Source organism: Cyclopterus lumpus, chromosome 6 (assembly GCF_009769545.1).
Source record: "Cyclopterus lumpus isolate fCycLum1 chromosome 6, fCycLum1.pri, whole genome shotgun sequence".
NCBI classification, from domain to species: domain Eukaryota; kingdom Metazoa; phylum Chordata; class Actinopteri; order Perciformes; family Cyclopteridae; genus Cyclopterus; species Cyclopterus lumpus.
In genome coordinates, this window is record NC_046971.1 from 846,368 (window position 1) to 872,023 (window position 25,656).

The 25,656-nt window shown below is 42.3% G+C and overlaps 1 protein-coding gene across 8 annotated transcripts in view; it reads right to left on the minus strand.

The window, feature by feature from the left end:
* Window positions 1-25,656, minus strand: part of dgkzb (diacylglycerol kinase, zeta b) — a 49,062-nt gene that overhangs the window by 16,449 nt on the left and 6,957 nt on the right. For 6 of the 8 annotated variants that reach the window (XR_004609614.1, XR_004609613.1, XM_034535641.1 and 3 more), the window contains 14 exons: window positions 22,663-22,756; window positions 21,822-21,917; window positions 12,842-12,919; window positions 12,696-12,752; window positions 11,529-11,597; window positions 8,598-8,669; window positions 7,797-7,913; window positions 7,503-7,577; window positions 4,123-4,224; window positions 3,043-3,125; window positions 2,904-2,964; window positions 2,710-2,823; window positions 692-832; window positions 539-617 (listed from right to left, as the gene is read on the minus strand). Coding sequence is in view for 6 of the 8 variants with exons in the window: in XM_034535636.1 (XP_034391527.1) it covers window positions 539-617; window positions 692-832; window positions 2,710-2,823; window positions 2,904-2,964; window positions 3,043-3,125; window positions 4,123-4,224; window positions 7,503-7,577; window positions 7,797-7,913; window positions 8,598-8,669; window positions 11,529-11,597; window positions 12,696-12,752; window positions 12,842-12,919; window positions 21,822-21,917; window positions 22,663-22,756 (1,238 nt within the window). In the remaining 2 variants the exon portion in view is untranslated. The remainder of the gene's footprint in view (window positions 1-538; window positions 618-691; window positions 833-2,709; window positions 2,824-2,903; window positions 2,965-3,042; window positions 3,126-4,122; window positions 4,225-7,502; window positions 7,578-7,796; window positions 7,914-8,597; window positions 8,670-11,528; window positions 11,598-12,695; window positions 12,753-12,841; window positions 12,920-21,821; window positions 21,918-22,662; window positions 22,757-25,656) is intronic. The other 2 variants (XM_034535637.1, XM_034535638.1) reach the window with 2 other exon arrangements.

Genomic DNA, 25,656 nt, shown 5'->3' on the forward strand with positions numbered 1-25,656 from the left:
AACACAGAAGAACATGTTTCCATCCATTGTTTGGTCTCTCAGTTTCATCACATGAGGATTTAATTTAATTAAAGAGCTCTTTATCGATGCTGTCGATAAGACCAGAACCAGAACCAGAACCAGACTCGTGCAGACTGAAAGGTCAGCGGATATTTAACGGTTCATAAAACTCAGATCAGCAGCAAATATGTGACCATCCAGACTAATAGACACAGATCTCCTACAGGATCCACATCAGGACTTCAACATGTCCCGTATGAGTCGTGTGTGACGGATCCACGTTCAGGTAGATCTGATCCACCAGGTTCCTCCCGAAGACCTCCAGATGTTCAGGAAAGAGTTGCAGAGCAAAAAGCAACGAGATGGAAATCACGAGCGCTGCCTGAAAGGTTATGCCAGTAATTAACTAGGAACTCTGGCTTTAGTGCGGTGGTAGTAATGAGTGGGTTTACCAACTCACCATGACATATTAATTGATGTATGGGCCTTTTAATGTGTATGCTAAATCTTTGTTCAGTAAATGTGAGCGTGGACTCACCTCTGGACTCGTGGAAGCCCAGCGTGACGTGAGCGTCGAAGCCCAGACTGAAATAGTTGTTGAAGACGTCGATGGGAAGCTGAGAAACGGCAAAGAGCGCCATCATTAAAGACGTCTGTCTGAAGGTGATGTCTGTGACCGCTCTCTGCTCACCTGGTCAGTCTGATGCTCGTCCCGGTCCTGCGGCCGGGCCTCAAGGTTCGCCTCCACGTTCAGGTTCCATCGGTCCAGCTGGACGATGTTTCCGTCCTCCACGTGTGAGAGGATCTTTGTAAGCGGCTCATCTGTGTATCCCTGAGAGAGTCAGCCCCAGTAAAGCTCCAGTTAAACCCCAGTAGAGCTCCAGTTAAACCCCAGTTAAGCCCCAGTAAAGCTCTAGTTAAACCCCAGTAGAGCTCCAGTTAAACCCCAGTTAAGCCCCAGTAAAGCTCTAGTTAAACCCCAGTAGAGCTCCAGTTAAACCCCAGTTAAGCCCCAGTTAAGCCCCAGTAGAGCTCCAGTTAAACCCCAGTAGAGCTCCAGTTAAACCCCAGTAGAGCTCCAGTTAAACCCCAGTTAAGCCCCAGTAAAGCTCTAGTTAAACCCCAGTAGAGCTCCAGTTAAACCCCAGTAGAGCTCCAGTTAAACCCCAGTTAAGCCCCAGTAAAGCTCTAGTTAAACCCCAGTAGAGCTCCAGTTAAACCCCAGTTAAGCCCCAGTTAAGCCCCAGTAGAGCTCCAGTTAAACCCCAGTAGAGCTCCAGTTAAACCCCAGTAGAGCTCCAGTTAAACCCCAGTTAAGCCCCAGTAAAGCTCTAGTTAAACCCCAGTAGAGCTCCAGTTAAACCCCAGTAGAGCTCCAGTTAAACCCCAGTTAAGCCCCAGTAAAGCTCTAGTTAAACCCCAGTAGAGCTCCAGTTAAACCCCAGTTAAGCCCCAGTTAAGCCCCAGTAGAGCTCCAGTTAAACCCCAGTTAAGCCCCAGTAGAGCTCCAGTTAAACCCCAGTTAAGCTCCAGTTAAGCCCCAGTAGAGCTCCAGTTAAACCCCAGTTAAGCCCCAGTTAAGCCCCAGTAGAGCTCCAGTTAAGCCCCAGTAGAGCTCCAGTTAAACCCCAGTAGAGCTCCAGTTAAACCCCAGTAGAACTCCAGTTAAACCCCAGTAGAACTCCAGTTAAGCCCCAGTAGAACTCCAGTTAAACCCCAGTAGAACTCCAGTTAAACTCCAGTAGAACTCCAGTTAAACCCCAGTAGAACTCCAGTTAAGCCCCAGTAGAACTCCAGTTAAACTCCAGTATAACTCCAGTTAAACCCCAGTATAACTCCAGTTAAACCCCAGTAGAGCTCCAGTTAAACCCCAGTTAAGCCCCAGTTAAGCCCCAGTAGAGCTCCAGTTAAGCCCCAGTAGAGCTCCAGTTAAACCCCAGTAGAGCTCCAGTTAAACCCCAGTAGAACTCCAGTTAAACCCCAGTAGAACTCCAGTTAAGCCCCAGTAGAACTCCAGTTAAACCCCAGTAGAACTCCAGTTAAACTCCAGTAGAACTCCAGTTAAACCCCAGTAGAACTCCAGTTAAGCCCCAGTAGAGCTCCAGTTAAACCCCAGTTAAGCCCCAGTTAAGCCCCAGTAGAGCTCCAGTTAAGCCCCAGTAGAGCTCCAGTTAAACCCCAGTAGAGCTCCAGTTAAACCCCAGTAGAACTCCAGTTAAACCCCAGTAGAACTCCAGTTAAGCCCCAGTAGAACTCCAGTTAAACCCCAGTAGAACTCCAGTTAAACTCCAGTAGAACTCCAGTTAAACCCCAGTAGAACTCCAGTTAAGCCCCAGTAGAACTCCAGTTAAACTCCAGTATAACTCCAGTTAAACCCCAGTATAACTCCAGTTAAACCCCAGTTAAGCCCCAGTAGAACTCCAGTTAAACCCCAGTAGAACTCCAGTTAAACTCCAGTAGAACTCCAGTTAAACCCCAGTAGAACTCCAGTTAAACCCCAGTAGAACTCCAGTTAAACTCCAGTAGAACTCCAGTTAAACCCCAGTAGAACTCCAGTTAAGCCCCAGTAGAACTCCAGTTAAACTCCAGTATAACTCCAGTTAAACCCCAGTATAACTCCAGTTAAACCCCAGTTAAACCCCAGTATAACTCCAGTTAAACCCCAGTTAAGCCCCAGTAGAACTCCAGTTAAACCCCAGTAGAACTCACCCCTCCCCAGTTAAGAGTTCTTGCGAGGTCGTTGCCGGTCCCCAGAGGGAGGATGCCGACAGGAGGCTGAGGGCGGAGCTTCAGCTCATCCAACACGGACAAGATCCAGCCCACCTGAACACACACACACACACACAATAAATCAAATGGAAGGCGTCCTCGGTTCGGTATGTGGTGACTACGGTTGGACTCACGGTCCCGTCCCCCCCACAGGCCAGGATCCTCAGGTTGGGCACCTTGGCGTACAGCTCCAACCTGCAAAGTAAAGAGTGAGCGTCACGTATCCGAACAGGAAAGAAAGGGAATTGGGACGCACCCCTGGTCTGGTCTTACCCCTCTCTGGGTCCTCCCTTCGTCAGGTCGAACACCTGCCGGGGGTTCAGGGACCACATGAAGGACTGGATGATCTTGGCTCCCTGAAAATAAAACACCAAGTGGAACAGTTCATTGTTTCAACGTCACTTTTAGAGCAGAAATGTGGTTCCAATTCCAAATATGAGGATTTGTGTCTTTTGTCTTTATTAATTTAATGTTTTACTGGTTTATTGGATCACAGACTATAATTTTGGTCATGTAAAAAAACGACAACCAAAAGAATATGATAAAATAAAATGCTTTTATTTCTGCATTATTAATCTTCACATTTTATTTCCTTCACAGAGAACTTAATAATGAATTATGTATTTCCATATTTAAGATCCCAGTTCTTTATTATTACTATGGGTTATTACTGTGAGTTATTAATGAGTTATTACTATGGGCTATTACTGTGAGTTATTACTATTACTGTGAGTTATTAATGTCAGTTATTACTGTGAGATAATGCTGTGGGTTATTACTGTGAGTTATTAACGAGTTATTACTATGGGCTATTACTGTGAGTTATTACTATTACTGTGAGTTATTAATGTCAGTGTGAGTTCACAGTAATAACCCATAATAATAACTATATTACAGTAATAACTCACAATAATAACTGACAGTAATAACTGTGTATTAGAGTAACAACTGACAGTAATAACTGTATATTAATAATAATAATACATTGTATTTGGAACGCACTTTTCATGTAAAAATAATCTCAGAGTACCATAGAGCCAGAAAACAAACTATAAAAAGAGTCTTAAAGAGTCCAGGGTCTGGGTTGGCCTCACGTGCTCTCCCTTTTAATTTATTCCTTTTTCAGTCCGACTGACATCATTAAAGTTGCTCTTCATGCTGATGTGAATTAATAATTAATCATATCATTGTACTGTATTGTAACAGCTGAGGTTTTGCCTGTGTATATATATATATATATATATATATATATATATATATATATATATATATATATATATATATATATATATATATTAAAGTTCCACCATGTTGAGAGGACACAAAGCCTCTGAAGGAGGAACGGGACTCCACCTGGTTTCCTCCACTCTTCGGGTTCACGAACACCAGCAGAGGCTTCATGAGCTGAGAGATCAGAGGCTTCACCAGGAAGGGCTTCCAGCGGCCATCTTGGATCTGCCAGACAACGCGGAGCAGAAGCACCCACAACCTCGTCACGTGACATTAACCTCCATCCATCCATTATCAGCTCTTATCCGGGGTCGGGTCGCGGTGGCAGCAGGTTCAGCAGGCCGACCCAGGCTTCCCTCTCACCCGCAGCACTTTCCAGCTCATTCTGGGGGATCCCGAGGCGTTCCAAGGCCAGCCGGGAGATATAATCCCTCCAGCGTGTCCTCGGTCTTCCCCGGGGCCTCCTACCAGTTGGACGTGCCCGGAAAACCTCTAATGGGAGGCGTCCAGGAGGCATCCTGACTAGATGAACCACCTCAGCTGACTCCTTTGGACACGAAGGAGCAGCGACTCGACTCCGAGCTCCCCCCTGATGTCCGAGCTCCTTACCCTATCTCTAAGGCTGAGCCCGGCCACCCTACGGAGGAAGCTCATTTCGGCCGCTTGTATCCGAGTTCTCGTTCATTCGGTCACGACCCAGAGTTCGTGACCATAGGTGAGGGTTGGAACGTAGACCGACCAGTAAATGGAGAGCTTTGCCTTCCGGCTCAGCTCCCTCTTCACCAAGACGGACCGGTACAGCGCCTGTTTTACTGCTGCAGCCGCACCGATCCGCCTATCGATCTCCCGCTCCACCTTACCCTCACTCGTGAACAAGACCCGAGATACTTGAACTCCTTCGCTTGGGGTAGGCAGTTTGCCCCCACCTGGAGGGAGCAATCCGCCGGTTTCCGGCAGAGCACCATGGCCTCAGATTTGGAGGTGCTAACTCTCATCCCTGCCGCTTCGCACTCGGCTGAAAAACGCCCCAGTGAATGCTGGAGGTCACGGTCCGAGGAGGCAAACAGGACCACATCATCCGCGAACAGCAGAGAGGCGATCCCGAGACTCCCGAACCGGATCCTCTCCGCCCCCTGGCTGCGCCTAGATATCCTGTCCATGAAGGTCACGAACAGGACCGGTGATAAAGGGCAGCCCTGGCGGAGGCCAACACCCACCGGGAACGTGTCTGACTTACTACCGAGGAGACAAACACAGCTCCTACTGCAGGCGTACAGAGACCGGATGGCCCGTGCCAACGGGTCCGGCACCCCATGCTCTCGCAGCACCCCCCACAAAAAACCCAGAGGGACCCGGTCGAAAGCCTTCTCCAGGTCTACAAAGCACATGTAAACTGGTTGAGCAAACTCCCAGGACCCCTCCAGTAATCTTGCGAGGGTAAAGAGCTGGTCCACTGTTCAACGACCGGGACGGAATCCGCACTGTTCGTCTTGAATCTGAGGTTCGACAAGCGGTCGGAGCCTCCTCTCCAGCACCCTGGCATAAGCTTTTCCCGGGAGGCTGAGCAGTGTGATACCACGATAGTTCGAGCACACTCTCCGGTCCCCCTTCTTGAAGATGGGAACCACCACCCCGGTCTGCCAGTCCATGGGCACTGTTCCTGACCCCCATGCGACACTGAAAAGGCGTGTCAACCAAGACAGCCCAACAATGTCCAGCGCTTTCAGCATCTCAGGGCGGATCTCATCCACCCCTGGCGCCTTGCCACCAAGGAGCTTTTTGACTACCTTAGCGACCTCTGCCAGGGATATGGGTGAATCCACCCCAAAGTCTTCCGGCGCTGCCCCCTCTCCGGGGGACATGTTGGCCGGGTTTAGGAGTTCCTCAAAGTGCTCTTTCCACCGCCCGACGATGTCCCCAGTCCGGGTCAGCAGTTCCCCCCCCTGCTGAGAACAGCCTGGGGTAGACCCTGCTTTCCCTTCCTGAGCCGTCGGATAGTTTGCCAGAACTTCCTTGAGGCCAACCGAAAGTCCTTCTCCATGGCCTCCCCGAACTCCTCCCATGCCCGAGTTTTAGCCTCCGCGACCATCGCAGCTGCAGCCCTTCTGGCCCGCCGGTACCCGTCAGCTGCTTCAGGAGACCCCTGGGCCAGACAGGCCCGAAAGGCCTCCTTCTTCAGTTTGACGGCTTCCCTCACCCCCGGTGTCCACCACCGGGTTCTCGGGTTGCCGCCACGACAGGCACCGATGACCTTCCGGCCACAGCCCCGAGCAGCCGCGTCCACAATAGAGGCTTTGAACAAGGTCCACTCGGATTCCATGTCCCCAGCCTCCCTCGGGATTTGTGAGAAGTTCTTCCGGAGGTGGGAGTTGAAGACCTCCCGGACAGGATCCTCTGCCAGACGTTCCCAGTTCACCCTCACTACACGTTTGGGCTTGCCAGGTCTCTCTAGCCGAGTCCCCCGCCATCTGATCCAACTCACCACCAAGTGGTGATCAGTTGACAGCTCTGCTCCTCTCTTCACCCGAGTGTCCAAGACATACGGCCGCAGATCAGATGATACGATTACAAAGTCGATCATTGATCTCCGGCCTAAGGTGTTCTGGTACCAGGTACACTTATGAGCCACCTTATGTTCGAACATGGTGTTCGTTATGGACAAACTGTGGCTAGCACAGAAGTCCAACAACAAAACACCATTCCGCCAGGTTTCTCTGTCATTGCCCACGTGAGCGTTGAAGTCTCCCAGGAGAACTATGGAGTCGGCATGCGGCGCCCTTTCCAGGACCCCTCCCACCGACTCCAAGAAGGCCGGATACTCCGAAATGCTGTTCGGTGCATAAGCACAAACAACAGTCAGAGCCTTACTCCCCGCAACCCGTAGGCGCAGGGAGGCGACCCTCTCGTTCCCCGGGGAAAACTCCAACACAGCGGCGCTCAGCCAGGGGCTCGTGAGTATCCCCACTCCCGCCCGGCGCCTCTCACCCTGGGCAACTCCAGAAAAGGACAAAGTCCAACCCTTCTCCAGGAGCTTGGTTCCAGAGCCCATGCTGTGCGTGGAGGTGAGCCCAACTATATCTAGCTGGTACCGCTCCACCTCCTGCACCAGCTCCGGCTCTTTCCCCGCTAGTGAGGTGACGTTCCACGTCCCTAGAGCTAGTCTATGCCGCTGGCGATTGGCCCACCCAGGTCTCCCGCCTGGCCCGCTGCCCGGTCTACATAGCACCCGACCCCGATAATTCTCCCTGCGGGTGGTGGGTCCACAGGGTGACTGCTGCTCCATGATGTTTTTTCGGGCTGAGCCCGACCGGGCCCCATGGGCGAAATATTCTAATTATATAACAACCTCTCAAAGACTTAGAGGTTATTCAATTCAGGTTCAAAGGACGCAGTGGAGGATACCTGTTATATTTATCAGACAGGGACAGTGTGTTAGCTGTTAGCTAGAAGCTAATTCACGTCAGCTGATGAACGCTGAACTTTAGGTTTGGTCTCTTGCTCACCTCTGAGCCCTTCTTGCTCGACTTGTTGCATTTCAGCGACGTCCTTTTCTTCTTTTTACTCGACTTTAAAGACGACTGAACAAATAAACACAAACACATTAATATATATATATATATATATAACCAAACCAAAACAATGAGTGATGAGCTTCCTGTTTGGTTGTACTTTCTCTACATATTGAGAGGCTCGCCTCTCAAAGTCTAGAAACCAACATTAAAGAAAGCTTTGCGGTTGTAAATGTGCTTCAGCGGACTAAGATGCACAAGTAGTGAGTTGGAAACATGTGTGTGTACCTGTGTTCTGCGGACCCTGATGATCCACGTAGGAGGGATGATGACGGCAGCGTGAGCTCCCAGAGAGCAGCACTCCTCTATCTGCTGCAGCATGAAGCACGTCACCTTATTGTGATACTGAAACACACACACACACACACACACACACACACGGGAAGTCACCTGGCTGTGATACTGACACAAAGACAGGAAGTCACCTGGCTGTGATACTGAAACACACACACAGACAGGAAGTCACCTGGCTGTGATACTGACACACAGACAGGAAGTCACCTGGCTGTGATACTGACACAGACAGACAGGCAGTCACCTGGCTGTGATACTGAAACACACACACAGACAGGAAGTCACCTGGCTGTGATACTGACACACAGACAGGAAGTCACCTGGCTGTGATACTGACACACACACAGACAGGAAGTCACCTGGCTGTGATACTGACACACAGACAGGAAGTCACCTGGCTGTGATACTGACACACAGACAGGAAGTCACCTGGCTGTGATACTGACACACACACAGACAGGAAGTCACCTGGCTGTGATACTGACACAGACAGACAGGAAGTTAACAATGTAAATATTTTAGTAATAAAGTTAATATATTAGTAATAATGTTAACAAAGTTCATTTGTAAAAATATTAACAATGTTAATGTTTTAGTAATAATGTTAACAAATAAGTCAAATAAGTATTTGCATGTCCTCACTGAGGCTCTTCCCAACGTGTCGTTTGGATCTTCGAATCTCTAACCGTCAGACGTGTGAAGCTGCAGGTTCTGATTCTGTGTGACCGAACTTACCGCCTGTTTGCACCACGAGCAGCTGATGGCAATAATCTCTTTGCTGTGGAAAGAAAACTTCTGTTGGAATCCCTGTTGGCAACAAAAGAGGAGCCTGTTAGCTGTTAGCTGCTCTGCATCACATCATTATATAGCTTTTAGTGTGTGTTAGCTGTTAGCTGTTCTGCATCACATCATTATATAGCTTTTAGTGGCTGGTTAACTGTTAGCTGTTCTGCATCATATCATTATATAGCTTTTAGTGGGTGTTAGCTGTTAGCTGCTCTGCATCACATCATTATATAGCTTTTAGTGGATGTTAGCTGTTAGCTGCTCTGCATCACATCATTATATAGCTTTTAGTGGATGTTAGCTGTTAGCTGCTCTGCATCACATCATTATATAGCTTTTAGTGGATGTTAGCTGTTAGCTGCTCTGCATCACATCATTATATAGCTTTTAGTGGGTGTTAGCTGTTAGCTGCTCTGCATCACATCATTATATAGCTTTTAGTGGATGTTAGCTGTTAGCTGCTCTGCATCACATCATTATATAGCTTTTAGTGGATGTTAGCTGTTAGCTGTTCTGCATCACATCATTATATTGCTTTTAGTGGATGATAGCTGTTAGCTGCTCTGCATCACATCATTATATAGCTTTTAGTGGCTGGTTAGCCGTTAGCTGTTCTGCATCAAATCATTATATAGCTTTTAGTGGCTGGTTAGCCGTTAGCTGCTCTGCATCACATCATTATATAGCTTTTAGTGGCTGGTTAGCTGTTAGATGTTCTACATCATATCATTATATAGCTTTTAGTGGATGTTAGCTGTTAGCTGTTCTGCATCATATCATTATATAGCTTTTAGTGGATGTTAGCTGTTAGCTGTTCTGCATCACATCATTATATAGCTTTTAGTGGATGTTAGCTGTTAGCTGCTCTGCATCACATCATTATATAGCTTTTAGTGGCTGGTTAGCCGTTAGCTGTTCTGCATCACATCATTATATAGCTTTTAGTGGCTGGTTAGCCGTTAGCTGCTCTGCATCACATCATTATATAGCTTTTAGTGGCTGGTTAGCTGTTCTGCATCATATCATTATATAGCTTTTAGTGGATGTTAGCTGTTAGCTGTTCTGCATCACATCATTATATAGCTTTTAGTGGCTGGTTAGCTGTTAGCTGTTCTGCATTATATAGCTTTTAGTGGATGTTAGCTGTTAGCTGCTCTGCATCACATCATTATATAGCTTTTAGTGGATGGTTAGCTGTTCTGCATCATATCATTATATAGCTTTTAGTGGATGTTAGCTGTTAGCTGTTCTGCATCACATCATTATATAGCTTTTAGTGGATGTTAGCTGTTCTGCATCACATCATTATATAGTTTTTAGTGTGTGTTAGCTGTTAGCTGTTCTGCATCATATCATTATATAGCTTTTAGTGGATGGTTAGCTGTTCTGCATCACATCATTATATAGTTTTTAGTGTGTGTTAGCTGTTAGCTGTTAGCTGTTCTGCATCATATCATTATATAGTTTTTAGTGGATGTTAGCTGTTCGCTGTTCTGCATCACATCATTATATAGCTTTTAGTGGATGTTAGCTGTTAGCTGTTCTGCATCACATCATTATATAGCTTTTAGTGGATGTTAGCTGTTAGCTGCTCTGCATCACATCATTATATAGCTTTTAGTGGATGGTTAGCTGTTCTGCATCACATCATTATATAGTTTTTAGTGTGTGTTAGCTGTTAGCTGTTAGCTGTTCTGCATCACATCATTATATAGCTTTTAGTGGATGTTAGCTGTTCTGCATCACATCATTATATAGTTTTTAGTGTGTGTTAGCTGTTAGCTGTTAGCTGTTCTGCATCATATCATTATATAGCTTTTAGTGGATGTTAGCTGTTAGCTGCTCTGCATCACATCATTCTATAGCTTTTAGTGGATGGTTAGCTGTTCTGCATCACATCATTATATAGCTTTTAGTGGATGTTAGCTGTTAGCTGTTCTGCATCACATCATTATATAGCTTTTAGTGGATGTTAGCTGTTCTGCATCACATCATTATATAGTTTTTAGTGTGTGTTAGCTGTTAGCTGTTAGCTGTTCTGCATCATATCATTATATAGCTTTTAGTGGATGGTTAGCTGTTCTGCATCACATCATTATATAGTTTTTAGTGTGTGTTAGCTGTTAGCTGTTAGCTGTTCTGCATCATATCATTATATAGTTTTTAGTGGGTGTTAGCTGTTAGCTGTTCTGCATCACATCATTATATAGCTTTTAGTGGATGTTAGCTCTTAGCTGCTCTGCATCACATCATTATATAGCTTTTAGTGGATGGTTAGCTGTTCTGCATCATATCATTATATAGCTTTTAGTGGATGTTAGCTGTTAGCTGCTCTGCATCACAACATTATATAGCTTTTAGTGGATGGTTAGCTGTTCTGCATCATATCATTATATAGCTTTTAGTGGATGTTAGCTGTTAGCTGCTCTGCATCATATCATTATATAGCTTTTAGTGGATGGTTAGCTGTTAGCTGTTCTGCATCATATCATTTTATAGCTTTTAGTGGCTGGTTAGCCGTTAGCTGTTCTGCATCATATCATTATATAGCTTTTAGTGGCTGGTTAGCCGTTAGCTGTTCTGCATCATATCATTATATAGCTTTTAGTGGCTGGTTAGCTGTTAGCTGTTCTGCATCACATCATTTTATAGCTTTTAGTGGCTGGTTAGCCGTTAGCTGTTCTGCATCATATCATTATATAGCTTTTAGTGGGTGTTAGCTGTTAGCTGTTCTGCATCATATCATTATATAGCTTTTAGTGGCTGGTTAGCTGTTAGCTGTTCTGCATCACATCATTTTATAGCTTTTAGTGGCTGGTTAGCTGTTAGCTGTTCTGCATCACATCATTTTATAGCTTTTAGTGGCTGGTGGATGCTCACCTTCCCACACTGGCGACACTTCCCAGGCTGACGTCTCCTGTGGACCCAGTGGTGTCGCACCACGTTAGACTGGAACACAACCAACGGTTCATAAGAGTTCACTTCCTGTTTGATCCTCTGAACTTTAACCATTCACATCCAAATGGTTCTGTGACTCGCCATACTTTAAAGGTAGAGAAATTATTTAAAGTGTAAAACGTTAACAAAAGTCTGGAGTGTATTTGTCCAATTGGACATTTAGCTAGCACAGTTTTCATGTAATCATTGTTCAAGTTTAGGAACATTTTAAGTTTTAAGAGTTTTCAATGAGTGTGTGTGTGGGAAAGCCTGGAGCTGTGATGTCATCGTCAGAGGGGAGAGCAGCATCAGGGTTTGTATATCGTCACTCCGGCCACAATTCTCAGTCTTTATGCATTAGTTATGTTACAGTAGCAGGAAATCTTGTGCTTGTCGTACACGTGTGACAATTGAATCCAACAGTTTCACACATGTGTCTAGAGAAGCCTTAACGAGGGAGCAAGTCCACCTCTCTGCCCCATCAGTCTCAATGTTAATTATGACCACCGTTTTCTCTCTGGAAGCAAACGGGAGAGCTTTCTGAACTGAGATTAATCTCTCAAGTCTAAACCCAAAAAACATTGAAGGACACGTACACGTGAGCCTCTCCCAACGCACACCTCTATGATCAGAGTCATGTTCTCTGTCAAATTCACAACTTTAACAGGTTGCTGTCATCAAATCCACAGTCAACCTCTCAGTAACACAGGTGTGCCATGCTAATTAAAATATATATACATACATATACACACACATACATATATATATATATATACATACACATACATATATATACACACACACACTTTTCTAATTACTGCACTGTGATTAAAATACACTACAATACTGCACATAACTATACATTACTGTAAATCATAATTAAACAGTATTGTTTGGCTGAGCTTGGGATTTATTGCAACGTATTTCTAAATTATCAACTAATTATTTTGTTCCAAGCTTCTTAAAATCACTGTCAGATGTTTCTACTGTTATAAAAATAATTCTCAAAATATTATTGTAATTTAAATCCTCCAACTGTAGAACTGAATAAAACCGGATGACCAATGTGTGGCGAAGTGGGCTCTCAAGGATGTGTGGAGAAGAACTGACCTCTCGAACCGCCCGACTTCCTGCTTCTCTGAACGACGGCTTGCACCTGAAATTAATCTGAACAGAGACGACAGACGTGAGCGGAGAAGCTTGTGAGGAAGACGAGGAAGACGAGGAAGACGAGGAAGACGAGGAAGACGAGTCACCTTCTCCAGCTGCTGCATGCACATCGTGTGCACCGAGATCTTACAGCCCGCACACTTCTTCCTCGACACCGACTTCTGCTGCATAAAATAAGGACGGATTTACTGCATCAGGATACTTATTAACAGCTTGGAAGAGTGAAGGGCAAATGATTGGCAGTTCTTGGTGTGAGAAACACAATAAGATGCAGACAGGCTGTAATATGTAATATCATCATATCTTTGCATGCTGTTAATGAGGGTCGGCGGTTCAAGTCCACCTCCGACCCTGTTTCCTGCAAAAGGAACTTCCCGTACAACAAAACTGTAGTGTATTTAAGTGTATTTAGTACAGTTTACATTGTGAATTATAACCAAAGTTATGTTTACATCAAGGTTTAGCTGGTTACTTCTTAACATATTGAGGTTTAGATTGGAACGCATCACCTTCAACTTTTAAAGTCTTTCAAAAAGCACTTTACCAGGAACTTCAGGTTAGCATGCGAGGGGGCTCCGTACTTCGCTACTTTTAAATGATTAAATCTTAAAAACACATTAATACTTCTGCCTGTACGGCTTCATATTTACGCCTGAGAGACAATGAGCCATAATCTGCGGACGAAGAAAGACGAACGAGCCACCACATCACCGGGAGGGCCGACGACGACCACAGCTCGAGCTAAAGTCAAGATGGCTGCTACCGCCTCGGGTGGCTCGTCGTCTCTACCGGTGGACTTGGAGAAGTTGCGCACCATGCTGGTTAGTGACCTCAAAAACACCATTGATGAGGCCTTGGCCCCACTGGCGGACTCGATCAACAAGCTACGTGAAGCTACGGAGGAACACGGCCGACGGGTTACGGATATCGAAGTAGCCCCGTTGGACCACAGCGACACAATTGTCGGCCTCGAAGAAATGTGCGCCTCGCTAAAAAATAGAAACTGTATTCTTGCTGACGCGGTGGATGATCTGAAACAGATCGAGGTGGTCCGATCTAAGAGTGACCAACTTGGCGGAGAAAATAGAAGGGAGTGATCCGGGCAAATTTATGTTGGAATTTTTTGCCGAGACTTTGGGAAGCGACTTATTCCCCACTCCACCGACCTTGGACGCACATGTTCTAAGTACCAGTATGTTCTAAGTATCAGTATGTTCTAAGTACCAGTATGTTATGAGTACCAGTATGTTCTAATTATCAGTATGTTCTAAGTACCAGTATGTTCTAAGTACCAGTATGTTATGAGTACCAGTATGTTCTAATTATCAGTATGTTCTAAGTACCAGTATGTTCTAAGTACCAGTATGTTATGAGTACCAGTATGTTCTAATTATCAGTATGTTCTAAGTACCAGTATGTTCTAAGTACCAGTATGTTATGAGTACCAGTATGTTCTAAGTACCAGTATGTTATGAGTACCAGTATGTTCTAAGTACCAGTATGTTATGAGTACCAGTATGTTCTAATTATCAGTATGTTCTAAGTACCAGTATGTTCTAAGTACCAGTATGTTATGAGTACCAGTATGTTCTAAGTACCAGTATGTTATGAGTACCAGTATGTTCTAATTATCAGTATGTTCTAAGTACCAGTATGTTCTAAGTACCAGTATGTTATGAGTACCAGTATGTTCTAAGTACCAGTATGTTCTAAGTACCAGTATGTTCTAAGTACCAGTATGTTATGAGTACCAGTATGTTCTAATTATCAGTATGTTCTAAGTACCAGTATGTTCTAAGTACCAGTATGTTATGAGTACCAGTATGTTCTAAGTACCAGTATGTTATGAGTACCAGTATGTTCTAATTATCAGTATGTTCTAAGTACCAGTATGTTATGAGTACCAGTATGTTCTAAGTACCAGTATGTTATGAGTACCAGTATGTTCTAAGTACCAGTATGTTATGAGTACCAGTATGTTCTAAGTACCAGTATGTTCTAAGTACCAGTATGTTATGAGTACCAGTATGTTCTAAGTACCAGTATGTTCTAAGTACCAGTATGTTATGAGTACCAGTATGTTATGAGTACCAGTATGTTCTAAGTACCAGTATGTTCTAAGTACCAGTATGTTATGAGTACCAGTATGTTATGAGTACCAGTATGTTCTAAGTACCAGTATGTTATGAGTACCAGTATGTTATGAGTACCAGTATGTTCTAAGTACCAGTATGTTATGAGTACCAGTATGTTATGAGTACCAGTATGTTCTAAGTACCAGTATGTTCTAAGTACCAGTATGTTATGAGTACCAGTATGTTATGAGTACCAGTATGTTCTAAGTACCAGTATGTTCTAAGTACCAGTATGTTATGAGTACCAGTATGTTATGAGTACCAGTATGTTCTAAGTACCAGTATGTTCTAAGTACCAGTATGTTATGAGTACCAGTATGTTCTAAGTACCAGTATGTTCTAAGTACCAGTATGTTATGAGTACCAGTATGTTCTAAGTACCAGTATGTTATGAGTACCAGTATGTTCTAAGTACCAGTATGTTCTAAGTACCAGTATGTTATGAGTACCAGTATGTTATGAGTACCAGTATGTTATGAGTACCAGTATGTTATGAGTACCAGTATGTTCTAAGTACCAGTATGTTCTAAGTACCAGTATGTTATGAGTACCAGTATGTTATGAGTACCAGTATGTTCTAAGTACCAGTATGTTCTAAGTACCAGTATGTTATGAGTACCAGTATGTTATGAGTACCAGTATGTTCTAAGTACCAGTATGTTCTAAGTACCAGTATGTTATGAGTACCAGTATGTTATGAGTACCAGTATGTTCTAAGTACCAGTATGTTATGAGTACCAGTATGTTCTAAGTACCAGTATGTTATGAGTACCAGTATGTTATGAGTACCAGTATGTTATGAGTACCAGTATGTTCTAAGTACCAGTATGTTCTAAGTACCAGTATGTTATGAGTACCAGTATGTTCTAAGTACCAGTATGTTCTAAGTACCAGTATGTTATGAGTACCAGTATGTTATGAGTACCAGTATGTTCTAAGTACCAGTATGTTCTAAGTACCAGTATGTTATGAGTACCAGTATGTTATGAGTACCAGTATGTTCTAAGTACCAGTATGTTATGAGTACCAGTATGTTCTAAGTACCAGTATGTTATGAGTACCAGTATGTTATGAGTACCAGTATGTTCTAAGTACCAGTATGTTCTAAGTACCAGTATGTTATGAGTACCAGTATGTTCTAAGTACCAGTATGTTCTAAGTACCAGTATGTTATGAGTACCAGTATGTTCTAAGTACCAGTATGTTCTAAGTACCAGTATGTTATGAGTACCAGTATGTTATGAGTACCAGTATGTTCTAAGTTCCAGTATGTTCTAAGTACCAGTATGTTATGAGTACCAGTATGTTCTAAGTACCAGTATGTTATGAGTACCAGTATGTTCTAAGTACCAGTATGTTATGAGTACCAGTATGTTCTAAGTACCAGTATGTTCTAAGTACCAGTATGTTCTAAGTACCAGTATGTTATGAGTACCAGTATGTTCTAAGTACCAGTATGTTATGAGTACCAGTATGTTCTAAGTACCAGTATGTTCTAAGTACCAGTATGTTCTAAGTACCAGTATGTTATGAGTACCAGTATGTTCTAAGTACCAGTATGTTATGAGTACCAGTATGTTCTAAGTACCAGTATGTTCTAAGTACCAGTATGTTCTAAGTACCAGTATGTTATGAGTACCAGTATGTTCTAAGTACCAGTATGTTCTAAGTACCAGTATGTTCTAAGTACCAGTATGTTATGAGTACCAGTATGTTCTAAGTACCAGTATGTTCTAAGTACCAGTATGTTCTAAGTACGAGTATGTTATGAGTACCAGTATGTTCTAAGTACCAGTATGTTCTAAGTACCAGTATGTTATGAGTACCAGTATGTTCTAAGTACCAGTATGTTCTAAGTACCAGTATGTTCTAAGTACCAGTATGTTATGAGTACCAGTATGTTATGAGTACCAGTATGTTCTAAGTACCAGTATGTTATGAGTACCAGTATGTTATGAGTACCAGTATGTTCTAAGTACCAGTATGTTCTAAGTACCAGTATGTTCTAAGTACCAGTATGTTATGAGTACCAGTATGTTCTAAGTACCAGTATGTTCTAAGTACCAGTATGTTCTAAGTACCAGTATGTTATGAGTACCAGTATGTTATGAGTACCAGTATGTTCTAAGTACCAGTATGTTATGAGTACCAGTATGTTCTAAGTACCAGTATGTTCTAAGTACCAGTATGTTATGAGTACCAGTATGTTCTAAGTACCAGTATGTTATGAGTACCAGTATGTTCTAAGTACCAGTATGTTCTAAGTACCAGTATGTTATGAGTACCAGTATGTTCTAAGTACCAGTATGTTATGAGTACCAGTATGTTCTAAGTACCAGTATGTTCTAAGTACCAGTATGTTCTAAGTACCAGTATGTTCTGAGTACCAGTATGTTCTAAGTACCAGTATGTTCTAAGTACCAGTATGTTATGAGTACCAGTATGTTATGAGTACCAGTATGTTCTGAGTACCAGTATGTTCTAAGTACCAGTATGTTCTAAGTACCAGTATGTTATGAGTACCAGTATGTTATGAGTACCAGTATGTTCTAAGTACCAGTATGTTATGAGTACCAGTATGTTCTAAGTACCAGTATGTTATGAGTACCAGTATGTTCTAAGTACCAGTATGTTCTAAGTACCAGTATGTTCTAAGTACCAGTATGTTCTGAGTACCAGTATGTTCTAAGTACCAGTATGTTCTAAGTACCAGTATGTTATGAGTACCAGTATGTTCTAAGTACCAGTATGTTATGAGTACCAGTATGTTCTAAGTACCAGTATGTTATGAGTACCAGTATGTTCTAAGTACCAGTATGTTCTAAGTACCAGTATGTTATGAGTACCAGTATGTTCTAAGTACCAGTATGTTATGAGTACCAGTATGTTCTAAGTACCAGTATGTTATGAGTACCAGTATGTTATGAGTACCAGTATGTTCTAAGTACCAGTATGTTCTAAGTACCAGTATGTTATGAGTACCAGTATGTTCTAAGTACCAGTATGTTATGAGTACCAGTATGTTCTAAGTACCAGTATGTTCTAAGTACCAGTATGTTATGAGTACCAGTATGTTATGAGTACCAGTATGTTCTGAGTACCAGTATGTTCTAAGTACCAGTATGTTCTAAGTACCAGTATGTTATGAGTACCAGTATGTTCTAAGTACCAGTATGTTCTAAGTACCAGTATGTTATGAGTACCAGTATGTTATGAGTACCAGTATGTTATGAGTACCAGTATGTTCTAAGTACCAGTATGTTCTAAGTACCAGTATGTTATGAGTACCAGTATGTTATGAGTACCAGTATGTTATGAGTACCAGTATGTTCTAAGTACCAGTATGTTCTAAGTACCAGTATGTTATGAGTACCAGTATGTTCTAAGTACCAGTATGTTCTAAGTACCAGTATGTTCTAAGTACCAGTATGTTATGAGTACCAGTATGTTCTAAGTACCAGTATGTTATGAGTACCAGTATGTTCTAAGTACCAGTATGTTCTAAGTACCAGTATGTTCTAAGTACCAGTATGTTATGAGTACCAGTATGTTCTAAGTACCAGTATGTTATGAGTACCAGTATGTTCTAAGTACCAGTATGTTCTAAGTACCAGTATGTTCTAAGTACCAGTATGTTATGAGTACCAGTATGTTCTAAGTACCAGTATGTTATGAGTACCAGTATGTTCTAAGTACCAGTATGTTCTAAGTACCAGTATGTTCTAAGTACCAGTATGTTATGAGTACCAGTATGTTCTAAGTACCAGTATGTTCTAAGTACCAGTATGTTATGAGTACCAGTATGTTCTAAGTACCAGTATGTTATGAGTACCAGTATGTTCTAAGTACCAGTATGTTCTAAGTACCAGTATGTTATGAGTACCAGTATGTTCTAAGTACCAGTATGTTATGAGTACCAGTATGTTCTAAGTACCAGTATGTTCTAAGTACCAGTATGTTCTAAGTACCAGTATGTTATGAGTACCAGTATGTTATGAGTACCAGTATGTTCTAAGTACCAGTATGTTCTAAGTACCAGTATGTTCTAAGTACCAGTATGTTCTAAGTACCAGTATGTTATGAGTACCAGTATGTTATGAGTACCAGTATGTTATGAGTACCAGTATGTTCTAAGTACCAGTATGTTATGAGTACCAGTATGTTATGAGTACCAGTATGTTCTAAGTACCAGTATGTTATGAGTACCAGTATGTTATGAGTACCAGTATGTTCTAAGTACCAGTATGTTATGAGTACCAGTATGTTATGAGTACCAGTATGTTCTAAGTACCAGTATGTTCTAAGTACCAGTATGTTCTAAGTACCAGTATGTTATGAGTACCAGTATGTTCTAAGTACCAGTATGTTCTAAGTACCAGTATGTTATGAGTACCAGTATGTTCTAAGTACCAGTATGTTATGAGTACCAGTATGTTCTAAGTACCAGTATGTTCTAAGTACCAGTATGTTATGAGTACCAGTATGTTCTAAGTACCAGTATGTTATGAGTACCAGTATGTTCTAAGTACCAGTATGTTCTAAGTACCAGTATGTTCTAAGTACCAGTATGTTATGAGTACCAGTATGTTATGAGTACCAGTATGTTCTAAGTACCAGTATGTTCTAAGTACCAGTATGTTCTAAGTACCAGTATGTTATGAGTACCAGTATGTTCTAAGTACCAGTATGTTCTAAGTACCAGTATGTTATGAGTACCAGTATGTTATGAGTACCAGTATGTTCTAAGTACCAGTATGTTATGAGTACCAGTATGTTCTAAGTACCAGTATGTTATGAGTACCAGTATGTTCTAAGTACCAGTATGTTCTAAGTACCAGTATGTTCTAAGTACCAGTATGTTCTGAGTACCAGTATGTTCTAAGTACCAGTATGTTCTAAGTACCAGTATGTTATGAGTACCAGTATGTTCTAAGTACCAGTATGTTATGAGTACCAGTATGTTCTAAGTACTAGTATGTTATGAGTACCAGTATGTTATGAGTACCAGTATGTTATGAGTACCAGTATGTTCTAAGTACCAGTATGTTATGAGTACCAGTATGTTATGAGTACCAGTATGTTCTAAGTACCAGTATGTTATGAGTACCAGTATGTTATGAGTACCAGTATGTTCTAAGTACCAGTATGTTATGAGTACCAGTATGTTCTAAGTACCAGTATGTTCTAAGTACCAGTATGTTATGAGTACCAGTATGTTCTAAGTACCAGTATGTTATGAGTACCAGTATGTTCTAAGTACCAGTATGTTCTAAGTACCAGTATGTTATGAGTACCAGTATGTTCTAAGTACCAGTATGTTCTAAGTACCAGTATGTTATGAGTACCAGTATGTTCTAAGTACCAGTATGTTCTAAGTACCAGTATGTTCTAAGTACCAGTATGTTATGAGTACCAGTATGTTCTAAGTACCAGTATGTTCTAAGTACCAGTATGTTATGAGTACCAGTATGTTCTAAGTACCAGTATGTTATGAGTACCAGTATGTTCTAAGTACCAGTATGTTCTAAGTACCAGTATGTTATGAGTACCAGTATGTTCTAAGTACCAGTAAGTCTAACAAGACCAGTACAGAGATGAGTCCTTTATCAGAGACAGGTAGACGGTTTAGAAGTAGAAACCGTTGAGGACAATTGGTCTAGGTTAATGGGAATCCAGAATGCTGCAGCTCGTGTACTCACAAAAACTAAGAAAAGAGATCACATGACTCCTGTATTAGCTGCTCTGCACTGGCTCCCTGTAAAATCAAGAATCACATTTAAAATTCTTCTCCTCACCTACAAAGCCTTGATTGGTGATGCACCATCATATCTTAAGGAGCTTGTAGTACCATATTGCCCCACTAGAGAGCTGCGCTCACTAAATGCGGGGCTACTTGTGGTTCCTAGAGTCCTAAAAAGTAGGATGGGAGCCAGAGCCTTCAGTTATCAAGCTCCTCTTTTATGGAACCAGCTTCCACTTTCAGTCCTGGAGGCAGACACAGTCACCTCATTCAAGAATAGACTTAAGACTTTCCTCTTTAATAGTGCTTATAGTTAGGGCTGAATCAGGTTTGCCCTGGTCCAGCCCCTTGATATGTTGCTATAGGCTTATAGGCTGCTGGGGGATGTTTTAGGATACACTGAGCACCTCTCTCCTCTTCTCTCTCTCCTTATGGATGAATTTACATCTCTCCATTGCACCTTATTAACTCTGCTTCCTCCCCGGAGTCGTTGTGACTTCACGTCTCATAGGGTCCATTGGACCTGGAGGTGTCTGATGCTGGTGAGGCGGCCTCCCATTGGCCCTGCTGATGCCCCGCCCCCCCTCCTCTCTACCTCCTTCTGTTTCATGGATTGGAGTTCCATTCATACATTGTCATATTCATGTAATGTGTTTATGTAACTCTGTAACTCTGTTCATCTGGTCACATGACATCTATTCATCTGTCCATCCGGGGAGAGGGATCCTCCTCTGTTGCTCTCCTGAAGGTTTCTTCCCTTTTTTCCCTGTCAAAGGTTATTTTTGGGGAGTTTTTCCTGATCTGATGTGAGGTCAAAGGTCAGGGATGTCGTATGTGTACAGATTGTAAAGCCCTCTGAGGGGAGTTTGTGATTTGTGATATTGGGCTATACAAAATAAACTGATTGAATTGAATTAGAAAATTTAATTGAATTAGAAAAGCCATCCAAATATACACCAGGGCATACAGCCGTTTCCAAGGCCACTCCTCTTGATGACAGATCGGCAGTAGTTATGGGCAAGAGATCATCAATCTTGCCTCTGATAGTTAGAATGAAGTCATTACTACTACGGTCTATAGGAATACAGTATGTTCTGAGTACCAGTATGTTCTAAGTACTGGTCTTGACGCGTAATCCCTCTCGGTGTTCATTACCATGCAGTACCGTCTGTGGCCACAAGGGGGACTCACCAGGGGTTTGGCGATGCAGTACTGCTCTCCCACATAACAGAAGTCTCCGGAGCCGCTGGTCTCAAACCAGATGTGGTCCCCGAACTGGGCGTTGTCCTGCGAACCCAACACATTCATACGAGACAAATGTAAAAATATTATATAACACTTAAACATCTATGTAAAGTTATGAACAATTAATGTTTGATTTTAATATCAAGTAATTTATAAACTTAGATGCGAGTTTTTCTATGAAGGAGAATCCAGAATGCAATAATTAATGAAATGTTATGAAGCATTATTAACTCATAAACACATCTGTATCCTGTGACTTTGTACCCAGTGTTCATAATGTTTGTTTGTGTTGGTTATGTTAATATGTTGTGATATATGTATATGTATATGTATATGTATATACATATACATATACATATACATATACACACACACATATATTTATACACACACATACACACACGTATACATACATACACACACACACACATACATACATACATACATACATATATGTATATATATATATATATATATATATATATATATATATATATATAGTTATATGTATAATATATAATTAACTATTAAATCACAGATAATTCACTGCTTGTTTCTTTGATGTTTTGATCTGTAGTTTTCATGCTGCCCTCTTACTCTCTCATGGGAAAGTATATTTCTGGTAAAACAAACGCTTTAATGAAATAAAGTAAAATTTATCATTATCATTATGAGCGTAATCTCTCCTAGTTTCACTGATTTGACTTGAACTTTGAAACTCAAAGTTTCCTCATTGATTGAATGAGTTGAAGCTGGATGCTGATTGGCCAGTTCAGCCGTGACTCACGCTCCAGTCCACGGTGCTGTTGGGCTCCGGCGGCAGGTCGGCCGGTCCGAGTGTTGCCACCGCAGGCTGCAGACCCGACTTGGCGATGGCTTTCCTGAAACCACAAGACAAAAGACCCTTTGAAGGAAACTGACCCATGAAACTGCCAGATCACGGACAAATTAAGGACTGGTTCCAGAGGAATTATTATTCATTTAAAAACAACAGGTTTTATGTGGCAATATAATGTCAAAAATTAAATCTACACGTTAGATTTTGTATCAACTAAGCAGCACAGTGTGCTGAACATTTCCTGCCACACAGACACCTGTTCTTTTACCTTTGAGAGAACACTGACATGAACCTAAATCTTCAAACCAGGTCTGAACCCTTAGACAAGCCTTTGAAGAAGAGAGGACTAGCCCAAAAGTCCTCATTTCTAAAAGTGTCCTCACAAGGTCTAAGATTCTAACTGGTCCTCACAACATCAGTTGTATAGGTACACACACACATCCAATGAACATGATTCTCCAAATACACGCCTATATAGTGCTTATTTATTTATTCACTTACATTTGCAGTGTTCGTGTAGGACTTTTCTCTATTTTATGATATCACGATACCTCGTAGAATTATGACTATGAATGTGAAACATAATTGTTAATGATACAAATATTCTCGTATTCATTATTATTAATGAATAATACAGGTCCTGGTCCAGGCTCTGGTCATCTCAATGTCTACCTGCTAATGCCATTCGACCTCTACAGCTCATCCAGAATGCAGCTGCTCGACTGGTCTTCAACCTCCTAAATTTACCCACAATCCTCCACTCCTCCGCGACCTTCACTGGTTACCGGTGGCTGCAGCATCCGCTTCAAAACATTGGTACTTGAGTACCGTGCTGCGAACAGATCGGGTCCGGTCTACATCCAGGACATGGTCTAACCTCACATCCAGGACATGGTCTAACCTCACATCCAGGACATGGTCTAACCTCACACCCAGGACATGGTCTAACCTCACACCCAGGACATGGTCTAACCTCACACCCAGGACATGGTCTAACCTTACACCCAGGACATGGTCTAACCTCACACCCAGGACATGGTCTAACCTCACATCCAGGACATGGTCTAACCTCACACCCAGGACATGGTCTACCCTCACACCCAGGACATGGTCTAACCTCACACCCAGGACATGGTCTAACCTCACACCAGGACATGGTCTAACCTCACACCCAGGACATGGTCTACCCTCACACCCAGTACATGGTCTAACCTCACATCCAGGACATGGTCTAACCTCACATCCAGGGACATGGTCTAACCTCACACCCAGGACATGGTCTAACCTCACATCCAGGACATGGTCTAACCTCACATCCAGGGACATGGTCTAACCTCACACCCAGGACATGGTCTAACCTCACACCCCACCTCGCTCACTTCGCTTGGCTTCGGCCAATCGGCTTGTAGCTCCTTCACTTCGAGCTAAACACTCAAAGTCAGACTGTTTGCTGTGCTGGCTCCTCATTGGTGGAACGAGCTCCCCATTGACATCAGGACAGGAAGTCTCTACAGACTAAAAACACATCTTAGTGACTACACCTTGAATAGGGAAGGTAGAGCCGTAGTAGCACTTTAGTAGCACTTAAATGTCTCTTACTGATAGCACTTTGTAGTTTAACACTTTAGTAGCACTTAAATGTCTCTTACTGATAGCACTCTGTAGTTTAACTTTATTGAAGAAATTGTACTTGCTTGATTTTTGTTGTTCTGAGTTTGGACTCATGGTTTAATGCACTTATTGTAAGCCCCTGATGAGGGCCCGCGACGCCCTCATCAGGTTGGAGGAGGAGGAGAAGGAGAAGTGTGACCAGGAAGCGTCCTCCTCCTCCTAGAAAGATACTCGACAACGATACTCAGTTACCATACTCTAGAAAGATACTCTAGAAAGATACTCTACAACGATACTCTAGCAACATACTCTAGAAAGATACTCTAGAAAGATACTCGACAACGATACTCTAGCAACATACTCTAGAAAGATACTCTAGAAAGATACTCGACAACGATACCCAGTTACCATACTCTAGAAAGATACTCTAGCACCATACTCTAGAAAGATACTCTACAACAATAATCTAGCAACATATTCTAGAAAGATACTCTAGCAACATATTCTAGAAAGATACTCTAGCACCATACTCTAGAACCATACTCTACAATGATACTCTAGCACCATACTCTAGAAAGATACTCTACAACAATACTCTAGCACCATACTCTAGAAAGATACTCTACAACGATACTCTAGCACCATACTCTAGAAAGATACTCTACAACGATACTCTAGAAAGATACTCTAGCATCATATTCTTGAAAGATACTCTAGAAAGATACTCGACAACGATACTCAGTTACCATACTCTAGAAAGATACTCTACAACGATACTCTAGCACCATACTCTAGAAAGATTATCTAGCACCATACTCTAGAAAGATACTCTAAAAAGATATTCTACAACGATACTCTAGCACCATACTCTAGAAAGATACTGTACAACGATACTCTAGAAAGATACTTGACTACAATACTCTAGAAAGATACTCTACAACAATACTCTAGCACCATACACTAGAAAGATACTCTACAACGATACTCTAGCACCGTACTCTAGAAAGATACTCTACAACGATACTCTAGAAAGATACTCTAGCAACATATTCTAGAAAGATACTCTAGAAAGATACTCAACAACGATACTCAGTTACCATACTCTAGAAAGATACTCTACAACGATACTCTAGCACCATACTCTAGAAAGATTATCTAGCACCATACTCTAGAAAGATACTTGACAACAATACTCTAGAAAGATACTCTAGAAAGATATTCTACAACGATACTCTAGCACCATACTCTAGAAAGATACTGTACAACGATACTCGAGAAAGATACTTGACTACAATACTCTAGAAAGATACTCTAGCACCATACTCTAGAAAG